The sequence below is a fragment of the Botrytis byssoidea genome (assembly GCF_014898295.1).
Source record: "Botrytis byssoidea strain MUCL 94 chromosome Unknown BBYS_005, whole genome shotgun sequence".
NCBI lineage: Eukaryota > Fungi > Ascomycota > Leotiomycetes > Helotiales > Sclerotiniaceae > Botrytis > Botrytis byssoidea.
The window spans coordinates 730,922-754,080 of NW_024065846.1; the positions used below are offsets into that span (position 1 = coordinate 730,922).

Below are 23,159 nucleotides of genomic sequence, written 5' to 3' on the forward strand. Positions count from 1 at the left end.
GATTATGATACTTACTCCAGAGAACTTTCAAGCAGATAATTAAATTATCGAGATCTATAGAGAAGAAATCGAACGTCCATGAAATAGCCACTACACTTACACAATACAAATATCCGATTTAAAACTTCTTTCTCGATTCAAACCTAAAAATTCTAGTCGAATTTTATGGGTGTTCTCAAAGTGTCACATACCCGTGTCAAATCCGCACACATCTTCTATTAGTAATTGCATAAATCGTACTCAATCACTAGCATCCGTAACACATCATGGATCAAATCAATCCCTATACTTTCAAATACTATAATAAAACATTCCCGAAGCTATCTCGTAAAAGCCACATGGGCATACCTAAAACTACCCCTATCTGTCCACCCCATCATAGCCTCCTTCTCCAATCTAATCCAACCCAACCCAATACAAATCTCGTCCCATCCCATCCATCAAACCCTAAATCCCAAGCTCCACTCCATATCAACATATCAACACATCAAAACACAAGAGCAAACAAACCTACTACTGATAATTCCCAATACCCAGAAAAAATCAAGACCTTCCACATTCCACATTCCAAACTAACCAATATAATCAATATAACCAAGCAACAAATTGAATCAACACATATATACACATATAATTCAAACCAATCTCTCACAACCCACAACCCACAACCCACCCACTAACCCACTCACCAATTTCAAAATCTCAAATCACATTAAGAAAAAACTAAGTTCAATTGTTTATAATAATCAAAAAAATCAAAATCCCTTCTACCATGCTAGGAATGAACATCGACTCGAGCTGTATTTACCTCACTTTGCATTTGCCTGACTACCTATCTACCCATACCCCTACCCCTATCATCAACAAGAACTTTCCCAATCTACTCCTCCAACAACTTCTTCACCCTCCCAAAAACAACCTTAACACTCTCATTTCTTTCGCCCTCGAGTGCCTCACTCATTCCCTTTATCATCTCACCCCTCACCTCCTCTCTCCCCTCACTCCACATACCAAAAACTCCCGCCTTCCACGCCTCTACAATCATTTCCGCCGCTTCTCCCCTCTTAATTCTAATTCCTTCACTTCCGGCTCCACTAGCCAATTCCAACACTTCAAAAAATTGCGCACACATTTTATAGTTATTTTCCTTTTGTGCATGAGTCCTCTTTCTCAATCCATCAAACAACACTTTGATACGTTCGTAAAGTGTTGCGCGCGTAGTTATTGTCATGAGAGGTGATTTGAGAAGGGGAGGAAGGGTTTCGATGAGCTTTGGAAGATGAGTAAGAGGTGATGGATCGAGATGTTTAATATTGATACCTCGAAACAAAGCTTCGATACCCGCAGTTATTGTTTCCGATTCCGTGGACTCTCCTCCCTTGCTAACTCCATCTTTCTTCCTAGAATCAGAAGTCGAAGTAGTTGTACTTGTATCCATGTGATCTTCACTACTCAAATCTTCTAATATAGGTGTGATCATATTATAGATCTCATCCCACATATCTACCTCTGTTCTTGTTTCTGCATATTTGCCTAGTTCTGCAAAAGCGAATGGTCGATAGATGTCATTATTACGTTTAGCTTCTCTGATTGCAATCTTCTTTGTCTGAGCTGCGATACTGGATTCGGCATCTAGGAATGCAGTAGATGCCTTTGCGAATTTCACAAAACTAGCCAGTACAATTTCCTTTCCGGCAAAAGTTTTGAGTGCAAGAGCTTTTTCGAGAGCAGGCCAAATGAGAGCAGATGTTTCGGCAGGAATCGTCGGCGATGTGGTGGAGGTTGTGGATTTGACAACATCGGCTATAGTTAGAGCGGCTGTATGTTTGATAGTCCATTTGGGAGAGTCAATATATTTGAGCACTAACTCGTTGATTTCTCTTGTATATAATAAGACCGCTCTGCTTCCCCCTACATTTTCATCCCAAGTTTTCTCAAATTGCTTCTTAGTCGCATCGTCGAAATCATGCTTAGCAAAGAAGACAAAAGGGACTATAATATTTGGAGTCAGCGTTTAATTCGGGTTTAGATTGCACATTCGACCTGAGCTAAATGTTTGATGAATTCGGGTATCAGAAGAATTGTCAAAACTTACGGAAATCGGAAGCCAAAGAGTTGAAATGATCTGTGGCGAATTTGGAGATAGCATAAATCAAATCTGACGATACTTGGCGGCGAGTTTCATCCTCGGCACTGAAATAAAGGTCTTGAGAATAAGTGAGAAGTCTAAGAAGTGCTTTATCAGAGGCCAATCGAGAAACATAGCCAGCTGCACGAGCATAAGACGCGCTGACAGCATTATTGCGATCAAGGACAGATTTCTCAATGATTTTAAGAAAGTGGTCGGCGTGAGGGCGAAAGGTGACGCTATGACGAGTTGCGAGACTGACAAGAACACCACCGCAACCAACCTTAGATGGCATACCGACAGTGGTCTTGATCACATTTTCGAGGTGAGGAATAAATTCTTTCATGGTAGGTTCGTCGATGATATCAAGGCAACGCTCGATAGCTTCCATGAGGGGAGATTGAGTAACAGCATTTGTGCGGGCACTATCAATTTTCTCTTCGGTGAGATTGTAATGAGCGGCACGTAGGTATAGATAGTCAACACCTTCCATTTCCATAGTACTCAAAAGACCCAAAAGTCGCTCAACGAGATTGGGTACAAATGGCAAAAGTGCTTTACCACCACTCTTGATAAGTTTGAGTACGGTAATGGTTGCGAATGTTCGGACTTCTTCGGCCGAACTTTCGAGGCCTTGATCTGAAAGTAAAAATGGCAACACATCTTTCAACATTGCTTGTGCATGCTTCGAAGATGTACCTGCCTCTACTTGTCGGACAAGTATACCAGTAAGAGCCATACTAGAGTTCGCAAGTCAGTGAATGTATATCAAGGAAAAATTCCGGAGAAGCGATTATCCAGAGCAGCGCTTCCAACGCTAGAGCTGTGAGAGATGATGTAGAATATATAAAGGCAAGACATCCCAATACTGTCAGATATCCTAGAATATAAAAAACGGACACAACACATACCTAAGAGACAAAGCTGCTTTTCTCACGGATCCCTTAATATCATCCAGAACTTTGAAAGCCACATGCCAAATATCATGAAGATATTTTTCATACTTTTCGAAATCTCTACCTTGAACTAAATCAGCAATGGCAGCACAACTTGCTTCTCTTGTTCGCCATTCTTTTCCTAAAATACTTTTCAACAAATCTGTAATGATCTCGTCAAAATATTGATTAACAGTAGCATTTGAGTCTTTGACGAGTGCACTCCAAATATCATTCATGGACCGCTGTACATTAGGATTTGGATCAAATCGATATCGGTACAATTTTGGGTATAACTTGGGATCAATCTCAGATTCGGAGAGAATGTTACTTAAACCAAATCTATAAATCATATGTTAGCGGACGAGTCAGAATTCAACATGGAAGAATCAATTACTTACCGACCAAATGCTGCTCTAGTAGACCAAGTAGCCGCATTTGTAGCAAGAGACATAAATTTGTACACAAGACTTTGATCGCCAACCTCATTGGCAAGACTAACAATATCCTTGTATGATGTGATGGATTTGCCCTCGCCGGTAGGAAGTGCACCAGGCTCAAACAATTCAGTTTCTTCATGAACCTTAATTTGAGTGCTGGTACCAGTAAAGCTTGCCACAAGATCCTTGACAAGTCTTTCTCTGAGTTCTTTATCACCTTGTTCATAAACAAGACTTAAGCCCCGAGAAGCAGTTTCTTGTACGATTTCTTCACGTGCTGAAAGCAGTCCCATGAATGCAGCTTGGCACTCACGTAGTCGTGCTTGAATTTGCTCCAAATGTCCACTGTATTGAATTAAACAGAAAAGCCAGATACCAGATGCCTTTTTGAGTGATGGCTTCGTGGTTTTACAGTCTTGTAAAAGCTTTTCAAGAATCTTCTCAAAAGTATGCGATCGTTTGGGACGTCCAGTATATCCAGCATCAACATCCAAACTGATTTGTAAGACCTCCGAGTCCCAACAAGCACCAACGCAACTGAGAGCTTCACCAATAGTGAAATGAATTTCAGGTTGCTTCAACTCATACAAATCATAGAGACCTTTGATGATAGTATGGAGCGGACTATCTCCTGTGGAAGTATCAGGCTCGTCGAATATAATGGAAAGGCGACCCAGGGTTGACATTGCCTTCTCATTTGCTTTCTTGGCCTCAGCAAGTAGAAGTTTAACAAGACCGTCGATTTTGAGAGGCGATTTCTCTATAATTTCTGTTGTCAAAACTCCCGATGCACTTGTCTGACCAACAGCGTTCAGCACAGCTTCTCTCGTTGATACGTCTTTTACACCTTCGATTATGGTCAAGAATTGTGCGAGAACTTCTCCTACAATCTCTCCTTGAATAAAGCTACTACGTCCGTAATAGGATGATCTACTTAACACATAGCCCAGTGCAAGAATCGATCCGTGTACTTTATTTGCATCAGCACCCACAGCCGTTGACCAGAGTTGTACATCAGTCATGAGTATCTCGATTAGTTTCTCGAGAGAACCTTCATCCCTATCTGAATGAGATGCGAGGATACCAATGGCTTGAGCTGCAAGGAATCTGGTTGCAACATTATTGGATCTAATACACGGAAGAAGTTCAATAGATCTCTCCGCCAGTCGACCAATAACATCCTTTGGCGCAATTGAAGCGATTTCTACAAAACATTTGCCACACTCTCCTAATCCATTTCCATCATTACGTAGCATACCTTCAAAAGCAGCTGAAAGATAGGTGTATAACGCGTCCTGATCAACAGTCATGATATGGTCTTTCATGGCTTTCCTTGAAATTTTGTCAGAGCGAAACAGTACATCTAGTTGGCGTTCCCAGTCTGCGTCGATTCCAAGGGGCGTTTCAGTCTTTTCCAGAGCACGTAACAATATTATTCTCCTGCAATAGTTTATAGCTGCTGGAAAAGCATTAATTCTTGTACCGGAGAAATTTCCAAATACAGACACGCTGTCGACTTCCATACCAGTTTTCATGGCATTGGCAATATTGGAGTTCTCGACTAATGCTTGAGTGCCGAAAAAGACTTTAATCATCTCGTTCCATTCAGGAAGTGGGCATTCGACAGAAGCACTGGTAGAATTAAGAAGTCGATACCAATATGGATCCTGGATAAAATCAGTTTGAGTTCCAAGCGAGTAGTTGCCGATAGCCTAGGTTGTAGCTCAAAGAAAACTTGTAATTTTAGGAAAGCTTGAAGGCCCCAAGAATGACTCCATAATCTGGACCTAATTGAAATGTTTTACAGATTTAAGAAGTTCTCTTTATCAAGCTACAATTCAGACTATTGGAATGTCAATATGGATAAACTTACCAGACCTTTTGCTCCCTCTTCTATAACATCACTACGCTCATCTGTGCGTGCACTTAATGCAAGGATATCTATCCAACGAGCTACGATATCGCTATACTCTAAGCATCGATTTGCCCAGCGAACAGTTGCAAAACGAGCACTTCTGACGATTTCGCCCTCTTCCTTGAGTGTCATATATTTGAGGAGTAACAATCTGAGTTTATCCCGAAGATTTGAAGATAAAGGTGCTTTGAACGCACTCAATAAACTCGCTAATGCTCCTTCTATGCTCACAAAGATATCATCAGATGAGCCTTCTTCTGTGAGTGATCGAAAAAGCCAACGAATTAAAGAAAGATCCTCTTCAACAACGATGGATGGTGTAGTCTTCGCAAGTGAGCCAAGAGTTTCATAAGCTAAAGCTCGTAAAGAAGTTGCGTCGGAAGATCTCTCATGAGGTATTGGCCATCCTTGATCTTCAATATAAGTCCTTAAGAATCCGACAAGCTGTGGTGCAACTTGACTGAGATCGTGAATGGATCCTATGCGAGATACCCAATTCATGTAATTGAACAATGCATTTCGAAATTTAATAGTTTCTAAGCCTGGTGCAGGGAGATTTGTGTTATCATCAGGTTGAACTCCATCTTGCACAATTTTGACGATATCAGTAGGAAAGGTAGTTGAAATTGCGGACTTCGTTAAGAGTACAAGCACCCTCGTCTTTAGCGCGGGTTTGAGACTAAAATAGATGCCTAGCAAATTGCGTACAATTTCAGCATCTTCCAATGAAACACTTGAACGCTTTACTAGGTCGTCACCAATGCTCGAAATACGAGAGTTGGTGTCAGCAGACGCGAACAATGCAGGCAAGAATCTCTCCTCATCTGTAAAAGCACCAGAAGCAAGAAAATTGAGGACTGTGATTTTTGTTTGGGTGAGATTCAATCCTTCACTTGAGGTTGGATCCCATGCTTCTTGTTTGCCGTTGAGTGTTAAGAATTCGTATTCTTTGACGGTAAGTCCTGGGCAAGTTACTCCAGATGGCGCTGCTCGTACAATAGATAGCAGTACAAGCTTTCCAAACCACGATGCTATAAATTTTGAATCTTCTTGGTGTTCATCAAGACCTAGTTGGTGCCTCAATTCTGTATCTTCTTTACTTCCACGAGAAGGTACTTTGAGTTGCGGTAAGAGACGAAGAAATAGATTAAATATAGTAGCACAAGTTGGCTTCTCAGCATCTTGAGCCAACCCATGTATTAATGTTGGAATTAAATCCATTTGGTCCTGGAGACAAATTAGACCAAATGATCCGCCAAAGTCTCTTAAAGCATCACTTACCTTGGAAGATAGTTTGCCCACACTTTGTTGAATGAACATGAGATCAAAATGCCGTAACATTGATGATTCTGGATGCTCTTTATATTGCTTTAAAAGAGCTGCCACGGGTAATACAATGTCCCTGCAAAATTAATCAGTAAATTTTCAAGAATATCGAGCAAGAATCCCTGACTTGTTACCAGCAAGGCGAATTTTGATATGTTGACATGTTGAAATGACCTATGACAACTAAATTAGCAAGCATTTTCATTGGCAATAAATTATATGACGCTCCTCCGGCCCCCCAGGAGCCACTACTGCGGGGTAACAATATTTGGAGATATAATATCAAGAGTGACAGGACTATTTAGAGAGAAGCTTTCCTCTATCCTCCACCCGCCCTCCCCACCATTCTCCCCGACCACGTACTTCCCCCAAAGAAATCAAAAACCACAGCAATATCAACAGTCTCCCCTCCTCACTCTTTTCTGCTCCTCCAGACCCAAATCCGCAACCAAATTCAATAAAAATAACCTCAAACAAACCACGTACCTTATTCCTAACACTCTGATGTTCACTCGCAAGTTTAAGAAGCAACGGTGGCAAATACGGTTTCAATATAGCTTCAAGTTTATCATCTTTCGCCAGCGCAATCCGCATTTCCACTTTCCCAACGAGTTCCAGTTCTCTAGCTTCGGTAGTTGTCGCCATATTGATGTAATCTCAAGGTTAAGTAAGGTTCCAATCCTCTGTATGTGTATTCTCTCGGTCTACGAAATTTGAAATCGTGAAAGAAGGTAGATTTCTTTTTTTTAATAGAATGATTATCGTGAAGCAGAAAGAAAGCAAGAAAATGAATTTCGTATTATTTGAAAGAAGTAAAATGAAAGCGTTACGAATTCATCCGCGCCTTCCAGCTTCCTTCTTGTGCGCGTCAAATCTGCCTTAAGATACACGCCGGTGGAAGATAATCACGTGACGTGTCATCATTTTGGTCTTAAATACGAGGCATTTATACTGACCACCTCAGTCAAACCAAAAACTACAACTCCTATTTCCATGTTGATTGAATAATTAAGAAACAGTTATTTCAATATCCAAGGGTGAAGAAACTAATCGAATTCAATAAATATGCCATATTGTAAATTCAAGAGCCATTTTTTACATTTTCCGTGATACATAACCTCCAGGAAACAGAATCTGGACGATTTTCCGTCCCACTTCCCATCTCATTCAAGACAAGATTGTTTCCTTGATTTCATTCACACTGCAAACTTCATTGGGTTATAGGACTGGTATTAAGGTTCTAGTATATGTTGTTATGATTCATGTGAGAGTAACGCTTGGATCTGATATTCGAGTGACATGTTCATGAGAGACAGGCTGAATTGATCTTTCCTTGAATGCCACCAATGAATCCCTCAGTCAAAGCCGTACAAATGAGAAGCAATAGGTAGGTAAAATGGACAAGCTTCTAAAACCTAGGTTTCCTCCCTCTCCTTTCCTCAAATCCTCTTCCATAGCCTTGTACTCTGCCCAACCACCATCTTCACTTCTTTCTTCCTCAAAACCGTCATCCCCCCCTTTCATCCTTCATCTTTACTCACCCATCGTTCCTCAATTACCAAATCCAACCACAGGCCGTCACTGTACTCTCTCCAAGCCCGCAGGCAAACCTATCTCTCTTGAAGGAGAAAGCATAATAGACAAGTCAACGTCAGAATGATTTCTCGGGCCTCTCACGTAGTCCAATTGAACAATGGAACAGGAGATGATTCAATGGGGAATTTCATAAAATGCATTAGAACAATACAGCCTTGGTCGTATACTACTTACTATCAAGTGCAAACACAATAATTCAATACAACTATAACTCACAATTCACCATTACCATTGACGTTCACGAAAGTCCTTATGTACACGATTCATTCAACAAGAAATCAAAAAACAGTTCCTATCATGCGATTGCATTTGGTTTGGAGACAACAAGAAAATAGTGTTAGGTGAGTACGTTAGGCTATTCGCTATGACAACATTGATATGTAAGAAATCCGAGGGATATCTAGACCAGAAAAAGCACGCCAACCACAGAGTACGCAATCCCCCAATGTGTAAAAACTTATAAAAGAGATTACGAGAATGGGCGATCTATTGTCCTGCCATAGAGGCACTGTGTGTTCTGAGAGGAAAATATGCATTCTGTCGAGCAGATACTTGTACGATCAAACTTCAAGAATCCTTATCTCGTGAGAATGAGGAGAAAAGGGTGACCATTTGTTAAAAGACAAGCAACTGACTTGAGAATACCGCAAGGAAACATCGCAATCAGAAAAGAAAAACATTGATCATCAGGATTCACAAAATCTTGGTGCCTTTGACAAATCGCAAGTATTTGCAAATATGCACCTAATTCTGCTTTTCATATCAACTCCTATGCCCTAGCCATCATGCTGCAATCACTCCACCAGCAAGCTAGGTATATTCCAGCCACTCCAGAAGATGAACAACATCAAAGAACGAAGACGAAGAGATTCCGAAACAGTTAAGAGATCTAAGATTCAGGTGCAGGGGCAGCCTCGGTAGCTGGCTCATCTGCCTTGGTCTCTGGCTCGACTGCCTTCTCAGCCTCCTTTGGTGCATCACCAGCAGCGGCAGCCTCAGGGTCACCGTTGTCGGATGAAGTCCAGAGGGTTAAGTTATCTCTGAGAAGTTGCATGATAAGAGTGCTGTCGCGGTAAGACTCCTCGGAAAGCGAATCAAGCTCGGCGATAGCATCATCGAAAGCTTGCTTGGCAAGATGGCATGCACGGTCTGGGGAGTTCAAGATCTCGTAGTAGAATACAGAGAAGTTAAGAGCCAAACCGAGACGGATTGGGTGGGTTGGGGTCAACTCTGTTTGTGCGACATCGGTAGCGTTCTATTTATGTGATTAGATCGTGTCATTCAATGAAGAGAGTTGGGATAATGTATACCTTGTAAGCCTCGTGAGCAGCAGTAGCAGCAACCTTGCGCTTATCACCAGAGGCAAACTCGGCCAAATAACGGTGGTAGTCTCCCTTCCTGTACCAATCATTAGCCAGAAACTCAGGAAGCCGTGGAATCCGGCGCAAAGAAATGTGAAGCGATAAGACTTACATCTTGTGGTAGAAGACCTTGGACTCTCCAGACTCAGCTTTTGGGATCAAGGACTCATCCAAGACGTCGAGGACATCTTGGCAGACCTTCTCCAACTCGGTCTCGATCTTTTGACGGTAATCACGGATGGTGGAAACGTGCTTATCGGTACCCTTGGACTCCTCTTTCTGTTCGATCGAGGAGATGATGCGCCAGGAAGCACGTCTGGTGCCGACAACGTTCTTGTAGGCGACAGATAAGAGGTTACGCTCGTCAACGGTGAGTTCCCCGCCCAACTGCATCACGCGTCATCAGTATTTTGTATATCGCGCCGCAATCTGCAACGGCAAACAAATGAATTTGGGAGTCGCATACCTTGGCCACCTCCTTCATGTATGTAACCATCTCATCGTAACGTTCAGCCTGCTCGCAGAGCCTAGCAAGGAAAGTCTTGCTGTAAGGTAGTCGTTAGTACCACGTACGTCAAGTAAAGGAGGGTTTTGGGAGCCGCATGGAAACAAATCGAATCATACCTTTCACGCTGCAATTATCATAGTATTAGCATAAAGCTCGAAAAGAGTAAATAGACAGGACAACAATGTAAACATGCTGTTGGATGGCAGTTGGGGGGGAGGGGGTAAGATTCGGGAATATTGACAAACGATGGAGGGGGAACGAATTCAAGGGAAAAGTGAAATGGAGAATGAGATTCACAGTAGCAAGCAAAGGGATTTGAACTTACTTCAGTAGTCATATTTGCTGATGTTTGAAGGGTATTGTTTTGTTGTAAATAGTATTAGGTAGAGAGAGAGTCGAAGTGGTTAGATGGAAAGAAGGTTTTGTGGTTGGGTTTCTTGGTGGTTTATTAGAGAAAGATGGGAAGTTTGCAAGTGCAAGAGTTGGGTATTAAGTGCGAGGAAGATCCAATCCATGGATCTGGTGTGAAGGTAATAATGGAGAAACTGACGCTAATTGTGATTGATTCAATAACCGAGCGGTCAATATTATATGATTGATTGTTGTTGGTAGGAGGAAAGGACTTGGAATAGATGTGAATGAATGCTTTTTTTTCCATGGTAAGATACGGTAACCATCAATTCATTGGAAAATAATTAAAAAGAAATAAAATTACATGTAATTTAATTCTGAAGGGAGTGAATACGTCCCAGTATTGGATTATTGGATTATGAGTGTGATATCGTCACAAACGGAGCACAATACCCAAGTTCAAGGGATTTCTATTGACTTTGAATGACACAAAGCAATCCCTCAACTCAACTACCTACCTAGGGAGGGAGGAGGGAGGAGGGAGGAGGTAGCAGTACCATAGTGTGGATGTATCAAATAAAAGATCTTCACAAGTGAATGAATGATTCACATCACATCACGGAGTATATTACACAGGATCCTATGGGACAGGAGCCAAAGAAAGAAAGTTTTTAGAATGCTTCTAGAATGAAAGATAATGAAAGATATGGTGATATGGTGATATACATCCCTCATACTGTGTACGGAATAATGTCAATAACAAAATTGATAAGTAGAGTCTCAATTCACTGGCACGGAGATGCGACATTTGTTAGCCAATACCTCAATAATCATTATTTCATTGGTCTTCATTAACTGAGGGGTTCAATAGATATTACCCAGGTAGGTACGAGTAGTTGTGGTCGGTATCTCTTCTACCCAATACATGTATGGCCTCACCTTACCTATCTTCTCTTCTCTTCTCTTCTATCTTACCTACACCTACACCTACATCCTATCAAAAGAAGATCATTGAAACTTGATATCTGGCGGGCTGATGTACAATGATGAAGGAATGAGTCAACTTTTGTTGTATGGCAACCCTCTTAAATTACACTCCTTGACAAACAGCGAAAGGATCATATCCTCCCTACCATACATTCAAAGGCATATCGAACATTACGAGATTTTAGAGATTCTAAGGAGTAATCGTAGGGATTCTTCAGAAACATAAAGCTTGGTCTGGCCTCAACTATGAATAAAGTCATGAGTCCCTTGATCCATTAAAGGGTGTTGGTATGGGATATCTGCCCCACGCAGATGTGGATTGTTTCCCTTGTGACAAGTGGAAATTCAACAACAACCTCAAAGAAATGTTTGGAGTATCCGCATGGCGAAGTATTGTTCTTGTCTCCCTAGTAGGTGTAAAGTCAGAAAGGATTAAGTCTTCATCAAATACAGAACACTTTACCAATAATTTGTCTCATTAGTGAAAAGGGTCACCATCAATTCCAGGGTTTAGTTGCAATCTAGAAAATCTAGGGATTGAAGGCAGAACTTCCGGTAATCTGATAATGGGGAGCTATCAAGGATTTGTGTCTCAAGTCTATTTCCTACATATTGGTTCAAGATCATATTATAACTTATTCGCCTTCGATTTGATCGGGATCGACAAAGCCCCTGTTTGCTTAATTCTATTGCATGCTTATGCCTATGCCTATGCATTCAATCCCAAATTTCAGACGAAAGACGAAAGACGAAAGACGAAAGACGAAATACCAACCTGCCTTCAGTCAGATCAAGCGGTTCATCACAACGCTTATGAGATCCGAGGGCTTCAGGAGTGTTGGAAGTATATACCTAGTATCTTGCTTTCCTGAAACTATATATGGTAACAAATGAGTTCTCAGAACAGTGGGGAAAAGTGTGCTTAGAACTCTAATACTGTACAGCTGGCGGCATTTTTATCATGCGACGAAGGTGGGAGTTAAGACTTAGGAGATGCCAGCAGTGACCCAGCTCCCCAGCACCTATGTTTTTCCGACCCATCAGAGAATAATGAGTGACGAACAATCATGTCTACCTACCTCGTGGTAGGCAAGGATTACTACAACTTATAACCAATCGGAGACCGGTTGTTGATGGAGTTGGGACGGATTGAAATGTGAATTTTCCATAGAACCCAGTTAATAGGAGGATCCGAAAGAAACGAGGCTGCATGTTAATAAACCAAGCTTCATGTGAAGAGAATCAAGAGATGCCGTTGGATCTAGGTTGCCGAGTTATATCGCTTCCTGGGCACTTTCGGTGCACTCGCTTCGCCCCCTCTGTTCCTTCTTCGTTCCAACATGAAAGCTCATCCTTGTGAATATCTCTTGATCAAAAATGAAGTTGAGATGGAGGGAGTACATCAATCATGAGATTGATGCTTTGCTACTCCTGGACTCAATTCCATCGGTGAATACAATCGTTTCTTCGGAGAATAAATATTCGGATACTAGAGGTAGTACGCTGAATCTGCTCTTGACAAACAAACGGCATCAAAGTTACCCAGGCTAGGTGGCTGGCGGGTTCTTCTTTCAGATGAAGATACGGTGCCGGTGTATCTGTGAAACGAACGCCTTGAAAGGTCTGTGAGATTGAAACCTGTAAGTATCATGCCTTTCATCTATCACTATCATGCACCTCCTAAGGATGGTGATAAACAACGATTCATTCCATCTCAATGAATGAAATGACGCTCTGCTGGCTCTCCGAGGGCCACTGCCGTGGAGGCAGACAATGTGAAAAGGAGATATAGAAGATTGTTGATTTGATATTATTGATTATTCGGGGTCCAATTGAAAGATATAATCCATAAATAGATGGATAGGTACCTAGGTGAATCTATCTGTCCAAGTTACAACATGCACAGGCAGGTCGGTGAGTAGTCCCAACCTCAACGTCCGATTCAAATATTCAAAATCAATATCCAGAATCAATATCAATTATAATCTGTACCTATCAAGAATAGAGACAGTTACATATCTCCAAGAAGCAGACCTTCATTACTCAATTACTTCTACCGTTGCTTCTACTACTTTCTAAAGATCAACGCACAGACCAAGCAGTATCAACAATCAAGCTTCACTCAAGTCACAAATGATTACAGTTACAGTCACAATCACACTCACTCTAAACATGCGCATCCGGATCGGCAATGTCATACCCGTTTCAATGAAAGGCGACTTCTTTTACTAATCAATAATAACTAAGGGAATCTGGATAAAATCTGGAATTTCAACCAATCAAATCAATATATGATTCATGATTTATGATTAAGATAGATTCCTAGAAAGGACACTTGTTCAAGAAAGATACTACCCAGATATTATTAAATAATCCCATCTCTTTTTACTAGTAGAAACCTCCAGATTCATCATCTTGTTTGAATAGAACATCTACCCTACCTACAATAGAATTCTCTTTCTTGTTCAACCTACTTCTTTTAATTTTTCAGAAAAAGGAGATCTGTCCATAATTCTTCCTATTTAGATGAGACAATCAATTTGAACGAAGTGGCTATTATCGCTACAATCCTTCCTCTCTCTACATATTGCCCCACGTTGTCTTCAACATAACATAAAGTCATGGACAGTGCATATTCCCAATCGACCTCTGAGGTCTTGGATCATTTCTCCGTATCCGAATCTCAAGGTCTCACAGATGCTCAAATTACTGCATCAAGGGAGAAGCATGGTCGTAATGGTAAGCACGCAATATCCCTCTCTCCAGCATCATTTGCGCCGGTTGAATTAGAGCTTTAGCTAATCATAAAACAGCTATCGCAGATGAGCCTCCAACTCCCATTTGGGAACTTATTCTCGAACAATTCAAAGATCAGCTAGTTATTATTTTACTCGGTTCCGCAGCCATTTCCTTCGTTTTAGCTCTTTTCGAAGATGAAGGAGGATGGACTGCTTTTGTCGACCCCGCAGTGGTATGTTTCGACTCTTCCGCCAGCATTGACTTTTTCGCGGTGCTAATGTATCAATACAGATTCTTACTATTTTAATTCTTAATGCCGTCGTCGGTGTATCGCAGGAAAGTAGTGCGGAGAAAGCAATTGCGGCCCTTCAAGAATACTCAGCAAATGAAGCCAAAGTCATTCGAAATGGACATGTCACTCGAGTTCGTGCGGAAGAGTTGGTTCCTGGAGATATCATCACAATCGCAGTAGGAGATAGAATTCCTGCAGACTGCAGAGTCCTCGCAATTCAGAGCAACAGTTTCTCGGTCGATCAAGCCATTCTTACAGGAGAGAGTGAGAGTGTTGGAAAAAGTACCGCGGCTGTCAAGGATTTGAAGGCCGTTAAGCAGGATCAAGTAAACATGCTTTTCTCTGGAACCACTGTTGTCACTGGGCATGCAACTGCAATTGTCGTTCTTACTGGATCTTCTACAGCTATTGGTGATATCCACGAAAGTATTACGGCACAAATTTCGGAGCCAACTCCACTCAAGCAAAAACTCAACGATTTTGGAGACACTTTGGCAAAGGTTATCTCGGTTATCTGTATTGTGGTCTGGCTTATCAATATTCCTCATTTCAGTGACCCTTCTCACGGAAGTTTTGCCAAGGGTGCGATTTACTACTTGAAGATTGCGGTATCTCTCGGTGTTGCAGCTATTCCAGAAGGTCTCGCTGTTGTCATTACAACCTGTCTGGCCCTTGGTACCCGGAAAATGGCCGCCAAGAATGCCGTTGTTAGAAGTTTGCCTTCAGTAGAAACTCTAGGTAGCTGCAGCGTGATCTGTTCGGACAAAACTGGTACCTTGACTACAAACCAAATGAGTGTCAACAAAGTTGTCTATATCAATGAAGCAGGTTCTGATCTTGAGGAATTGGAGGTTGAAGGAACTACCTTCTCTCCTAATGGTAACATTCTTTCAAATGGCACTGTGGTAACAGATGTAGCCACAAAGTCGAATACCATCTTTCAAATGGCCGAAGTAGCAGCTCTTTGTAACGAATCTGCACTTGCATTTGATTCCAAGTCTAACACTTATTCAAACGTCGGAGAACCTACTGAAGGCGCTCTACGGGTCTTGGTAGAGAAGATTGGCACCTTGGACGGAGCTCACAATCAAGCAAGAGCCAGCATTGCGGCAAGTGACTCTCTCCACCACGCAAGCTCTTGGTATGAAAAGAGAACTCCTCATCTCGCTACTTATGAATTCTCTCGCGATAGAAAGAGCATGTCTGTTCTTGTCGGAAACGGCCAGGAACAAAAATTGCTTGTCAAAGGAGCCCCGGAAAATGTTATCAATCGTTGCACTCACACTTTGATTGGATCCAATGGCAAGAGAGTCCCACTTACAGAGACACTTGAGAAGCTTTTGTTGAAAGAAGTCGTCGAATATGGTAATAGAGGTCTACGGGTTATCGCACTTGCCAGCGTGGAAGATGTTGGATCCAATCCATTATTGAAGTCGGCAACTACTACTACTGAATACACCCAACTTGAGCAGAATCTAACTCTCCTTGGTCTTGTCGGTATGCTTGATCCCCCTCGCCCAGAGGTAGCAGGATCCATCCGAAAATGTAAGGAAGCCGGAATTCGAGTCATTGTCATTACTGGTGATAACCGCAACACTGCCGAAGCAATCTGCAAACAAATTGGCGTTTTCGGAGAATTTGAGGATCTTAAGGGCAAAAGTTACACTGGCCGAGAATTTGATAATCTTAGCGAAAGCGAACAATTGGTTGCTGCTAAGACTGCCTCATTATTTTCTCGTGTTGAACCAAGCCACAAATCCAAGCTCGTAGATCTTCTACAATCAGCTGGTGAAGTGGTAGCTATGACTGGTGACGGTGTCAATGATGCACCTGCTCTCAAGAAAGCCGATATTGGTGTTGCTATGGGTTCTGGTACTGATGTCTCTAAACTTGCTTCCGATATGGTTCTTGCCGATAATAACTTTGCTACGATTGAGGTCGCCATTGAAGAAGGTCGATCTATCTACAACAACACTCAACAATTCATCCGTTATCTCATCTCCTCCAACATTGGCGAGGTCGTTTCTATCTTCTTGACAGCAGCAGTGGGTATGCCAGAGGCTTTAATTCCTGTTCAACTTTTGTGGGTCAACCTTGTTACCGATGGTCTCCCAGCTACAGCTTTATCATTCAACCCTCCTGATCATGATATCATGAAGAGACAACCAAGAAAGCGTGATGAAGCGTTGATCGGTGGCTGGCTCTTCTTCCGTTACATGGTCATTGGTGTCTATGTCGGTCTTGCTACTGTAGCTGGTTATGCATGGTGGTTCATGTACAACTCTGAAGGACCACAAATTACCTTCTGGCAATTATCTCACTTCCACAAATGTTCGGCTCAGTTCTCGGATATTGGCTGCCAAATGTTTTCAAACGATATGGCTAAATCTGCATCCACGGTCTCCCTCTCGATCCTTGTTGTCATCGAAATGTTCAACGCTGTCAACGCTCTCTCTTCTAGTGAATCTCTTCTTACCCTTCCTCTTTGGGAGAACATGATGCTAGTCTACGCGATTGCCTTATCCATGGCTTTACACTTTGCACTCCTCTATACACCTATCCTGCAAACTCTCTTCTCAATTCTCCCATTGAACTGGAACGAGTGGCAGGCGGTTCTTATTATTAGTGCTCCTGTTATGTAAGTTTTTTCCCTCTTGACATTTTATGACATCTGATTTTATCCATGTATGATCTTGGTTGCTAACGTTTTTAATTACTAGTATCATTGATGAAGGCCTTAAATTCTTAGAAAGACAATTTTTCATGCAAAAATCAGCAATTCAAGAAAGACCAAAGAAAGAATAGACTGGTCTCCGTGGATTGGCTTGAAGAACGAGCAATTGGATGGGAATCAAAACAGCTGTTTGGAATTGCTGGACAGAAAACGGTGGAGATGCAAATTATTAGATTTTGGTAAATATTAGATTAACATACATGTACGATACCACTCACACAAAGGAAGGGGTATTGAACTTGAATCAAGAATATAAAATTACACATGCATGATTACCACCTGTTTTACTTCTTGAATATCTTCGGAAAGATATCCAAATTTTACCGAGTTCATTCCTAAAGACGCCGTAGTGAAATCGTAATGCAAATGGCTACGTAGATGTGTCATTTATGCTCGTTTTGTATCTATCAAACCCTTAATGCCTTGGCTGTTCGCTAGATAGATCTAATACTACAAATCTTTCCTATCTTGCGTGCTTGCTATCTGCACACAAGAAGGCATCTTTCACTGCTTCTTGTGAGAATCCCTGAGCATTGTCTTCATACCGTCGTATGCATCGTTTTCTGTCAGGGACACGGTTTCGTATACCATCAAGATTACAACTGCGCCCTCCATCGCAATTACGGCTTCGTTATAATTCAACACCATTTAATCTTGTCTGCCCTTCAATAACCTCTTGGTAACCTTGTCCTTCTCAATGATATAAACATGAGCACCCCAACCTGACAAGGCATCTCTGTCGACTGCGTTCAAGAGTGCTTGTGATATTGTCTCGAAGAGATCTTCTGGTCCCTGCATTTGAGAATTGAGCTGTTAGCATTTTATGTGGTTTATGTGATAAAACTGCATCTATTCCCGGAAAGATAATTTGCATAGAGCCGTTCCAGAAGTCGATCCCGCAATCATTTCAAGAAAAAAAGCAACCAAGAGATTGAACTCACCAAATCTGGTTCCCACAATCCTTCACAAGTACCAAACAATTGATCACTTGCAGTTCCACTAACAATGAAATCCTTTGCGAAATCAATACAACCAATACTATCAAAACCACAAATGAATGGCTTCCCAGTCTTCTGATCCAATCCCGCAACCACAGGACTAACGAAAAACGGACCAAAGCGACGTTCATACAGCGAACTCGAGACGAGATTCGCCATGGTGGTGGGAGAGATATTGCGCTCTTCGCGGAGTCGATACATGTTTACTTTGTAGCGGAAGAGATCCGAGACGGTGGACACATCTGTGGCAAGACCGGTAAGACCGAGATAGACGGAGGGGCCGTAGGAGAAGATTTTGGGAAAGTTGTTGGAGACGGTTAGGGCTTGGAGACCGAGACGGAGATCGCAGGCTATGGCGACACAGTCTTTGCCTACCATGGCTACGCAGGCACCGCCATCTGAGGGGAATGGTTAGTATTTGCGGTTTGGGGTTGGGACATTGCAGCATAGAGTGGGCAGCATACTGATGGAGAATGGAGAGCTCTAGATGTAGGTGTTAGCTGATTATTCATAGCGTAGATAACATGTTTAAGATATGTATGGTTTAATGTAGTTAAGGCAAGCTTACCATTGTAAATGAAGTGTACGAATTCAGGGTATCAAGGACTGGGTAAATCAGAGAACGGCCCTTTTACTCTTTTTTGTAAAGAGATTCGCAGATAGAAGGTTTGGTGATTCAAGTTGAAGTGGTCTGGGGTTATAATATCGAGGTTGTAAGAGAGAGATATGGACAAGGTAGACACGGCTGGCGCGTCGATGTTGAGCTCTCAAGCTGACGCTTGGGCCAACAAGGCAACGATTATGAGATACGACAGGTACCATCAGCTATCTAGTACTTATGAAATCATTTTACACTTGTACAAAAGGAAGGAACTTTGGATTGGAATTTATATAATACTAGGTACTCTTTACTTGCAGGAGTGAATTCGAAGCAAAATATATTCTTGGACTTGTTTACTCATTTTTCATTATAGATTAACTTACTTGGTTTGACTTCCGCCGTACTCTACAAGGTTGCTTGACCACGAGCTTGTTAACACCCCGCCACAAACCTCCAACACCCTTACAAATATCACAGAACTTTATAGAAGGACCCTCCGAATACAACATAACAACTTCGACCTTGAATAATTCTATTTCTTTGAAGTCGATAGCGATCACTCCCAAAGTTTGATAGTCAAACCATTCTATAATTTATAACACCCACTGCATTAACCACCAATTCCTAGGTATGGCTTCCAACGTGGTAGTCATCGATAAGGGCTTCAATAGAGCAACCATAAAAGTCACTCCCGGAACTTTCATGAGTGAAGTTGTCTCGGAAGCCTGTAAGAAGCTTGGAAAGAAAAATACCAACTACGATCTCAAGAAAAGCAACGACAAGCCCATCGATTTATCCCAAACATATCGTCAAACTGGTCTCACCACCGGCGCAAAGCTCACCTTGGTCGAAGCTTCCAGATCACCCGCTCCAGTTTCCATTGCGCTCCAACTACCACAAGATCTCGCATCTGCGGCTCCGGGTGGGAGATTGAAAGATACTTTTCCTAGTAATACAACATTGTGGCTTGTTCTCCGCAAATTCGAGTCGAGCAACGGAGTTGCAAATTTAAATTTCACGGGAAGAGGAGTAGCGCAACTACAAAATGGCGCTTCAGGAGCTGGTCGCATGGTGTATGAGATGCCGGTGCTGAATGTGATGGGAAGAGAAATGGCTACATTTGGAGATCTACAGAAGACGCTTGCGAATTTGGGATTGAATAAGGGGACGGGATTGCTGAGACTTACATTTCGACAGACGGATCAACCCATTGAGGAGGCTATGAAGGATATTGGAGAGTACTTCAAAGAGGAAGAGCAAGAATCCGAAGTCTCTTCCGAAACGCCGCAGAAGACTGAAGCTGTAACGGATACTGCTACTCATCTCCCTCCTTCTGAATCAGAACCACAAAATGAAGACACGATTATGGAGGATTCTGACCCTTCAGATACAACTCCCTATTCAACACCCACACCCGCCGGCGCAACCACAAACACTACACCTTCCAATCCACCTCCGCCCTCCTCGACTGACCCCTCAACCTCCCCTCAAATTCTTGGCCCCGACGGCCTTCCCGTAGTTGTCTTCTCCGCTCCTAACAACTCCACTCCCCGCGCAGCCCTCGCCCCTCACAACGACGCCGATTACATTCCTACCATCCACCACGCCAAATCCGTGCTATCTCGTCTTCAAAATAGTTCTCAAAACACGAAACTTCTTTCATACGATGAGGAACTGGCGCTTGAAACATCCCGTCAAGATCGTCTATCCAAAATCAAAGAAATCCCTCTTCGTATTCGATTCCCAGATCAAATGGCTGTCAGTAAATCCATCACTAATGAGTCTCACGGAAAATGGCTTTATGAATATGTGCGCGGATTAATCGTTCATGAAAATGAACCGTTCAAATTGATCTATCAGGGCAACAAAGGAAGAGAAACAATACCCAATGAAGATAGTAAATTCTTGATCAAGCATTTGGGAATTCAAGGTCCAACGGTGATTAATTTAGCGTGGGAAGATTCGGCGAATATTGAGGGATTGAAGGGGAAACCAGTGTTGAAGGATGTCTATAGGGAGAAAGCTACAGAGCAGCCAGTACCCGTTGTGGAGAGTGTGGAGGAGAAAGAAGAGGAGAGAAAGCCCGAGGAGGTGAAGAAGGATGATGGGGGTGGAGAAAAGAAGAAGAAGGGATTGCATAATCTTATTATGAAGAATCTGAAGAAGAGGTAGATGGAGGACGGGGTGTCCGAGAATGGTTGACGGATGGATTGACTTTAGCAGTGTCTATTTAGACTCCGCCAGTTGATGCCTGAAGAGTGAGTTGTGCAATAGGTGATAATGATTTATGACAGTATTCTTAGGGCGGGTGGTTGGACTCCTTCGATCTTGAGACATTATATTTTTCTTGATCAGGCTGGTAGGAAAGGGAATCATAGCGAGAGGCGTTTTTATTACTCGTTTTCTCATTAGATCAGAGTGCAAGACATGAAAAGTCAATGGAAGTATCCACATAGCAGCTAAATATCAATGACCAGTAAAACAATTTTGGAAGGTATTTTATTTTTGCCCTGAAATCTTTATGAATGCTATTGTTACTAGCAACTTCAGATCCCAATTCCCAGAATCATAGTAACTCGTAAAATTATTCGTTGTTACAGCTCCAATTCCCATGCGCTTGACTTGTGTAAATGTGGAGATCCATCATAAACCCATATATCAATCCATTGTATTGGAGAGATGAGATGTGATTTTTCGTGGTGAGAGAATATGAGGTTGGGAATTTAGTGACCGGCTCTGCGGGACTCGGCAATGACACCTTGGAGCTCGTCGACCTTGGCCTTAGCACGTCCGAAAGTACCGAGCTGTTGTTAAGTTAGTGTTTGTTTTACGTACTAATACAACGTGGGTGATGTGAGATCAGTGGAAAACATACCCTCTTCTTTGCGAGCTTACGGGCACGCTTGTCCTTGCTGTTACGGAGCAATTCGATGACTCTGCGCTCGTATGGTGCGAGACTATTGAGAAGATAATTAGTCGATTGTTTCCTCGAGAGAAGATTGGAAGAAACATACCCAGAAACCTCCTTGACGATATCTCTGACAAACGCAGTGCGCTTGCTCAAGTGACCCTTGGTTCTGCTAACCTTGGGCTTGGAGACACGAGCCTCGGTTTTCTATATATCACAACATAAATCAGCCGGTCCATCTTCTAAAATTTTCGCAAAGAAGATCCTCCAAGAGGTGAGACGGGCGGGTTTTTGGTTCCCCGAAATGGGAAGTTTCATGAACATACGTGTCCTTTGTTGAGACCGACGGCGAGGCCGGTACGAGCTTGCTTTTCGGCGGCCATTGTAGATGTTGGCGTTGGGATTGTCGTGTTGTCGATGTTTGGTTGAGAGCGCGAGGGAGAAATTTTGATGTGATTGTGAAATTTGAAAAATCGGAAGTGTGGTCACGTGCGAAGCTAGTGGGAGTAAGCGAGTATGAAATCTTGGCGTTTTGTGTGGAGACAGCAAGTTTGGAGAGACAACCTCAATTATTTGCGTACCCGGGTAGTATAAAGTTCCTTTTTCTCCTTTATCTTTTGAAGCGTGTTCAAATTTTCAAGGAAAAAGAACCATGCTACAAGTATGGTTGATTTTTCGACTGAGTTCCTGAGCAACTCTGTATTTGAAAAGAGCATAATACAACACAGCAACAATGGTTTGTCTAGCATTCAGTAAAGCCTTCCGTAAAGCCTTCCATCATTTCTCGAAATTCTACGGTGAACGATGGCATTATGAAGTTTTCCTTAATTCCTAGCAAATTCAAAGCTTCTGTTTGAGGTTATTTTCCAACCTCTGCTTGGTAGTCAGTACTCATCCAAAGTTCTGAGAAATGGATTGGCAGGTGATTTGGTAGCATGGGGAGATGCAATATATGCTACTAGCATGCAGAACCTGCCCCTGAATTTCGATCATGCTTCCATGGCAGTGGCCCCGGAAACTTAGCGAATCTTTAGCTTTGATCAATGCATCTATCGATTCTACTGGCATCATGAGAGCAAGCTATCAGTAGTCGGCTATGCTGCTTGAAGGCTGATGGCTTCTGGAAGGAAGGCTTGTGTCAGGCAGCCCAACTTGGGGAGCAATGATGTTTCGAGAGATATTTCCTCTAAATGTGGTCCCAATATTGATGATAGAATCTGAGTGGCTGATCTACCACTTATAATGGTTACAGAACGTGAAGTAGACCCCTTTTTTGGCATGAAATCCTCTCAAAAACCTTAGATGCAAAGGTCAAATCTCCTAGGACTTTCCCTATTATT

General features: G+C 42.3%; 6 protein-coding genes across 6 annotated transcripts; 2 read left to right on the forward strand and 4 right to left on the reverse strand.

Annotated features, from left to right (window-relative positions):
- Nucleotides 1–880: 880 nt before the first annotated feature.
- EAE97_003035 (uncharacterized protein) lies at nucleotides 881–7,389 on the reverse strand (the record flags this gene model as incomplete). Its single annotated transcript, XM_038873547.1, has 8 exons — nucleotides 881–1,992; nucleotides 2,096–2,868; nucleotides 3,040–3,405; nucleotides 3,465–5,170; nucleotides 5,377–6,645; nucleotides 6,700–6,820; nucleotides 6,872–6,918; nucleotides 7,231–7,389. The coding sequence occupies 8 exons, from the start codon at nucleotides 7,387–7,389 to the stop codon at nucleotides 881–883; spliced, it is 5,553 nt and encodes a 1,850-aa protein (XP_038735410.1).
- Nucleotides 7,390–9,229: 1,840 nt separating this feature from the next.
- EAE97_003036 (uncharacterized protein) lies at nucleotides 9,230–10,546 on the reverse strand (the record flags this gene model as incomplete). Its single annotated transcript, XM_038873548.1, has 6 exons — nucleotides 9,230–9,595; nucleotides 9,651–9,738; nucleotides 9,814–10,088; nucleotides 10,168–10,246; nucleotides 10,326–10,333; nucleotides 10,535–10,546. The coding sequence occupies 6 exons, from the start codon at nucleotides 10,544–10,546 to the stop codon at nucleotides 9,230–9,232; spliced, it is 828 nt and encodes a 275-aa protein (XP_038735411.1).
- A 3,622-nt stretch (nucleotides 10,547–14,168) lies between these two features.
- On the forward strand, nucleotides 14,169–17,383 carry EAE97_003037 (uncharacterized protein; the record flags this gene model as incomplete). The annotated part of the gene is made up of 4 exons (XM_038873549.1): nucleotides 14,169–14,286; nucleotides 14,361–14,518; nucleotides 14,578–17,216; nucleotides 17,299–17,383. 4 exons carry the CDS (start codon nucleotides 14,169–14,171, stop codon nucleotides 17,381–17,383), a joined length of 3,000 nt encoding a protein of 999 aa, XP_038735412.1.
- A 577-nt stretch (nucleotides 17,384–17,960) lies between these two features.
- On the reverse strand, nucleotides 17,961–18,881 carry EAE97_003038 (uncharacterized protein; the record flags this gene model as incomplete). Its single annotated transcript, XM_038873550.1, has 4 exons — nucleotides 17,961–18,104; nucleotides 18,254–18,708; nucleotides 18,775–18,793; nucleotides 18,879–18,881. 4 exons carry the CDS (start codon nucleotides 18,879–18,881, stop codon nucleotides 17,961–17,963), a joined length of 621 nt encoding a protein of 206 aa, XP_038735413.1.
- A 660-nt stretch (nucleotides 18,882–19,541) lies between these two features.
- EAE97_003039 (uncharacterized protein) lies at nucleotides 19,542–21,083 on the forward strand (the record flags this gene model as incomplete). Its single annotated transcript, XM_038873551.1, has 1 exon — nucleotides 19,542–21,083. The coding sequence occupies one exon, from the start codon at nucleotides 19,542–19,544 to the stop codon at nucleotides 21,081–21,083; it is 1,542 nt and encodes a 513-aa protein (XP_038735414.1).
- Nucleotides 21,084–21,634: 551 nt separating this feature from the next.
- On the reverse strand, nucleotides 21,635–22,202 carry EAE97_003040 (uncharacterized protein; the record flags this gene model as incomplete). Its single annotated transcript, XM_038873552.1, has 4 exons — nucleotides 21,635–21,715; nucleotides 21,787–21,868; nucleotides 21,926–22,026; nucleotides 22,146–22,202. 4 exons carry the CDS (start codon nucleotides 22,200–22,202, stop codon nucleotides 21,635–21,637), a joined length of 321 nt encoding a protein of 106 aa, XP_038735415.1.
- Between the last annotated feature and the right edge of the window lie 957 nt (nucleotides 22,203–23,159).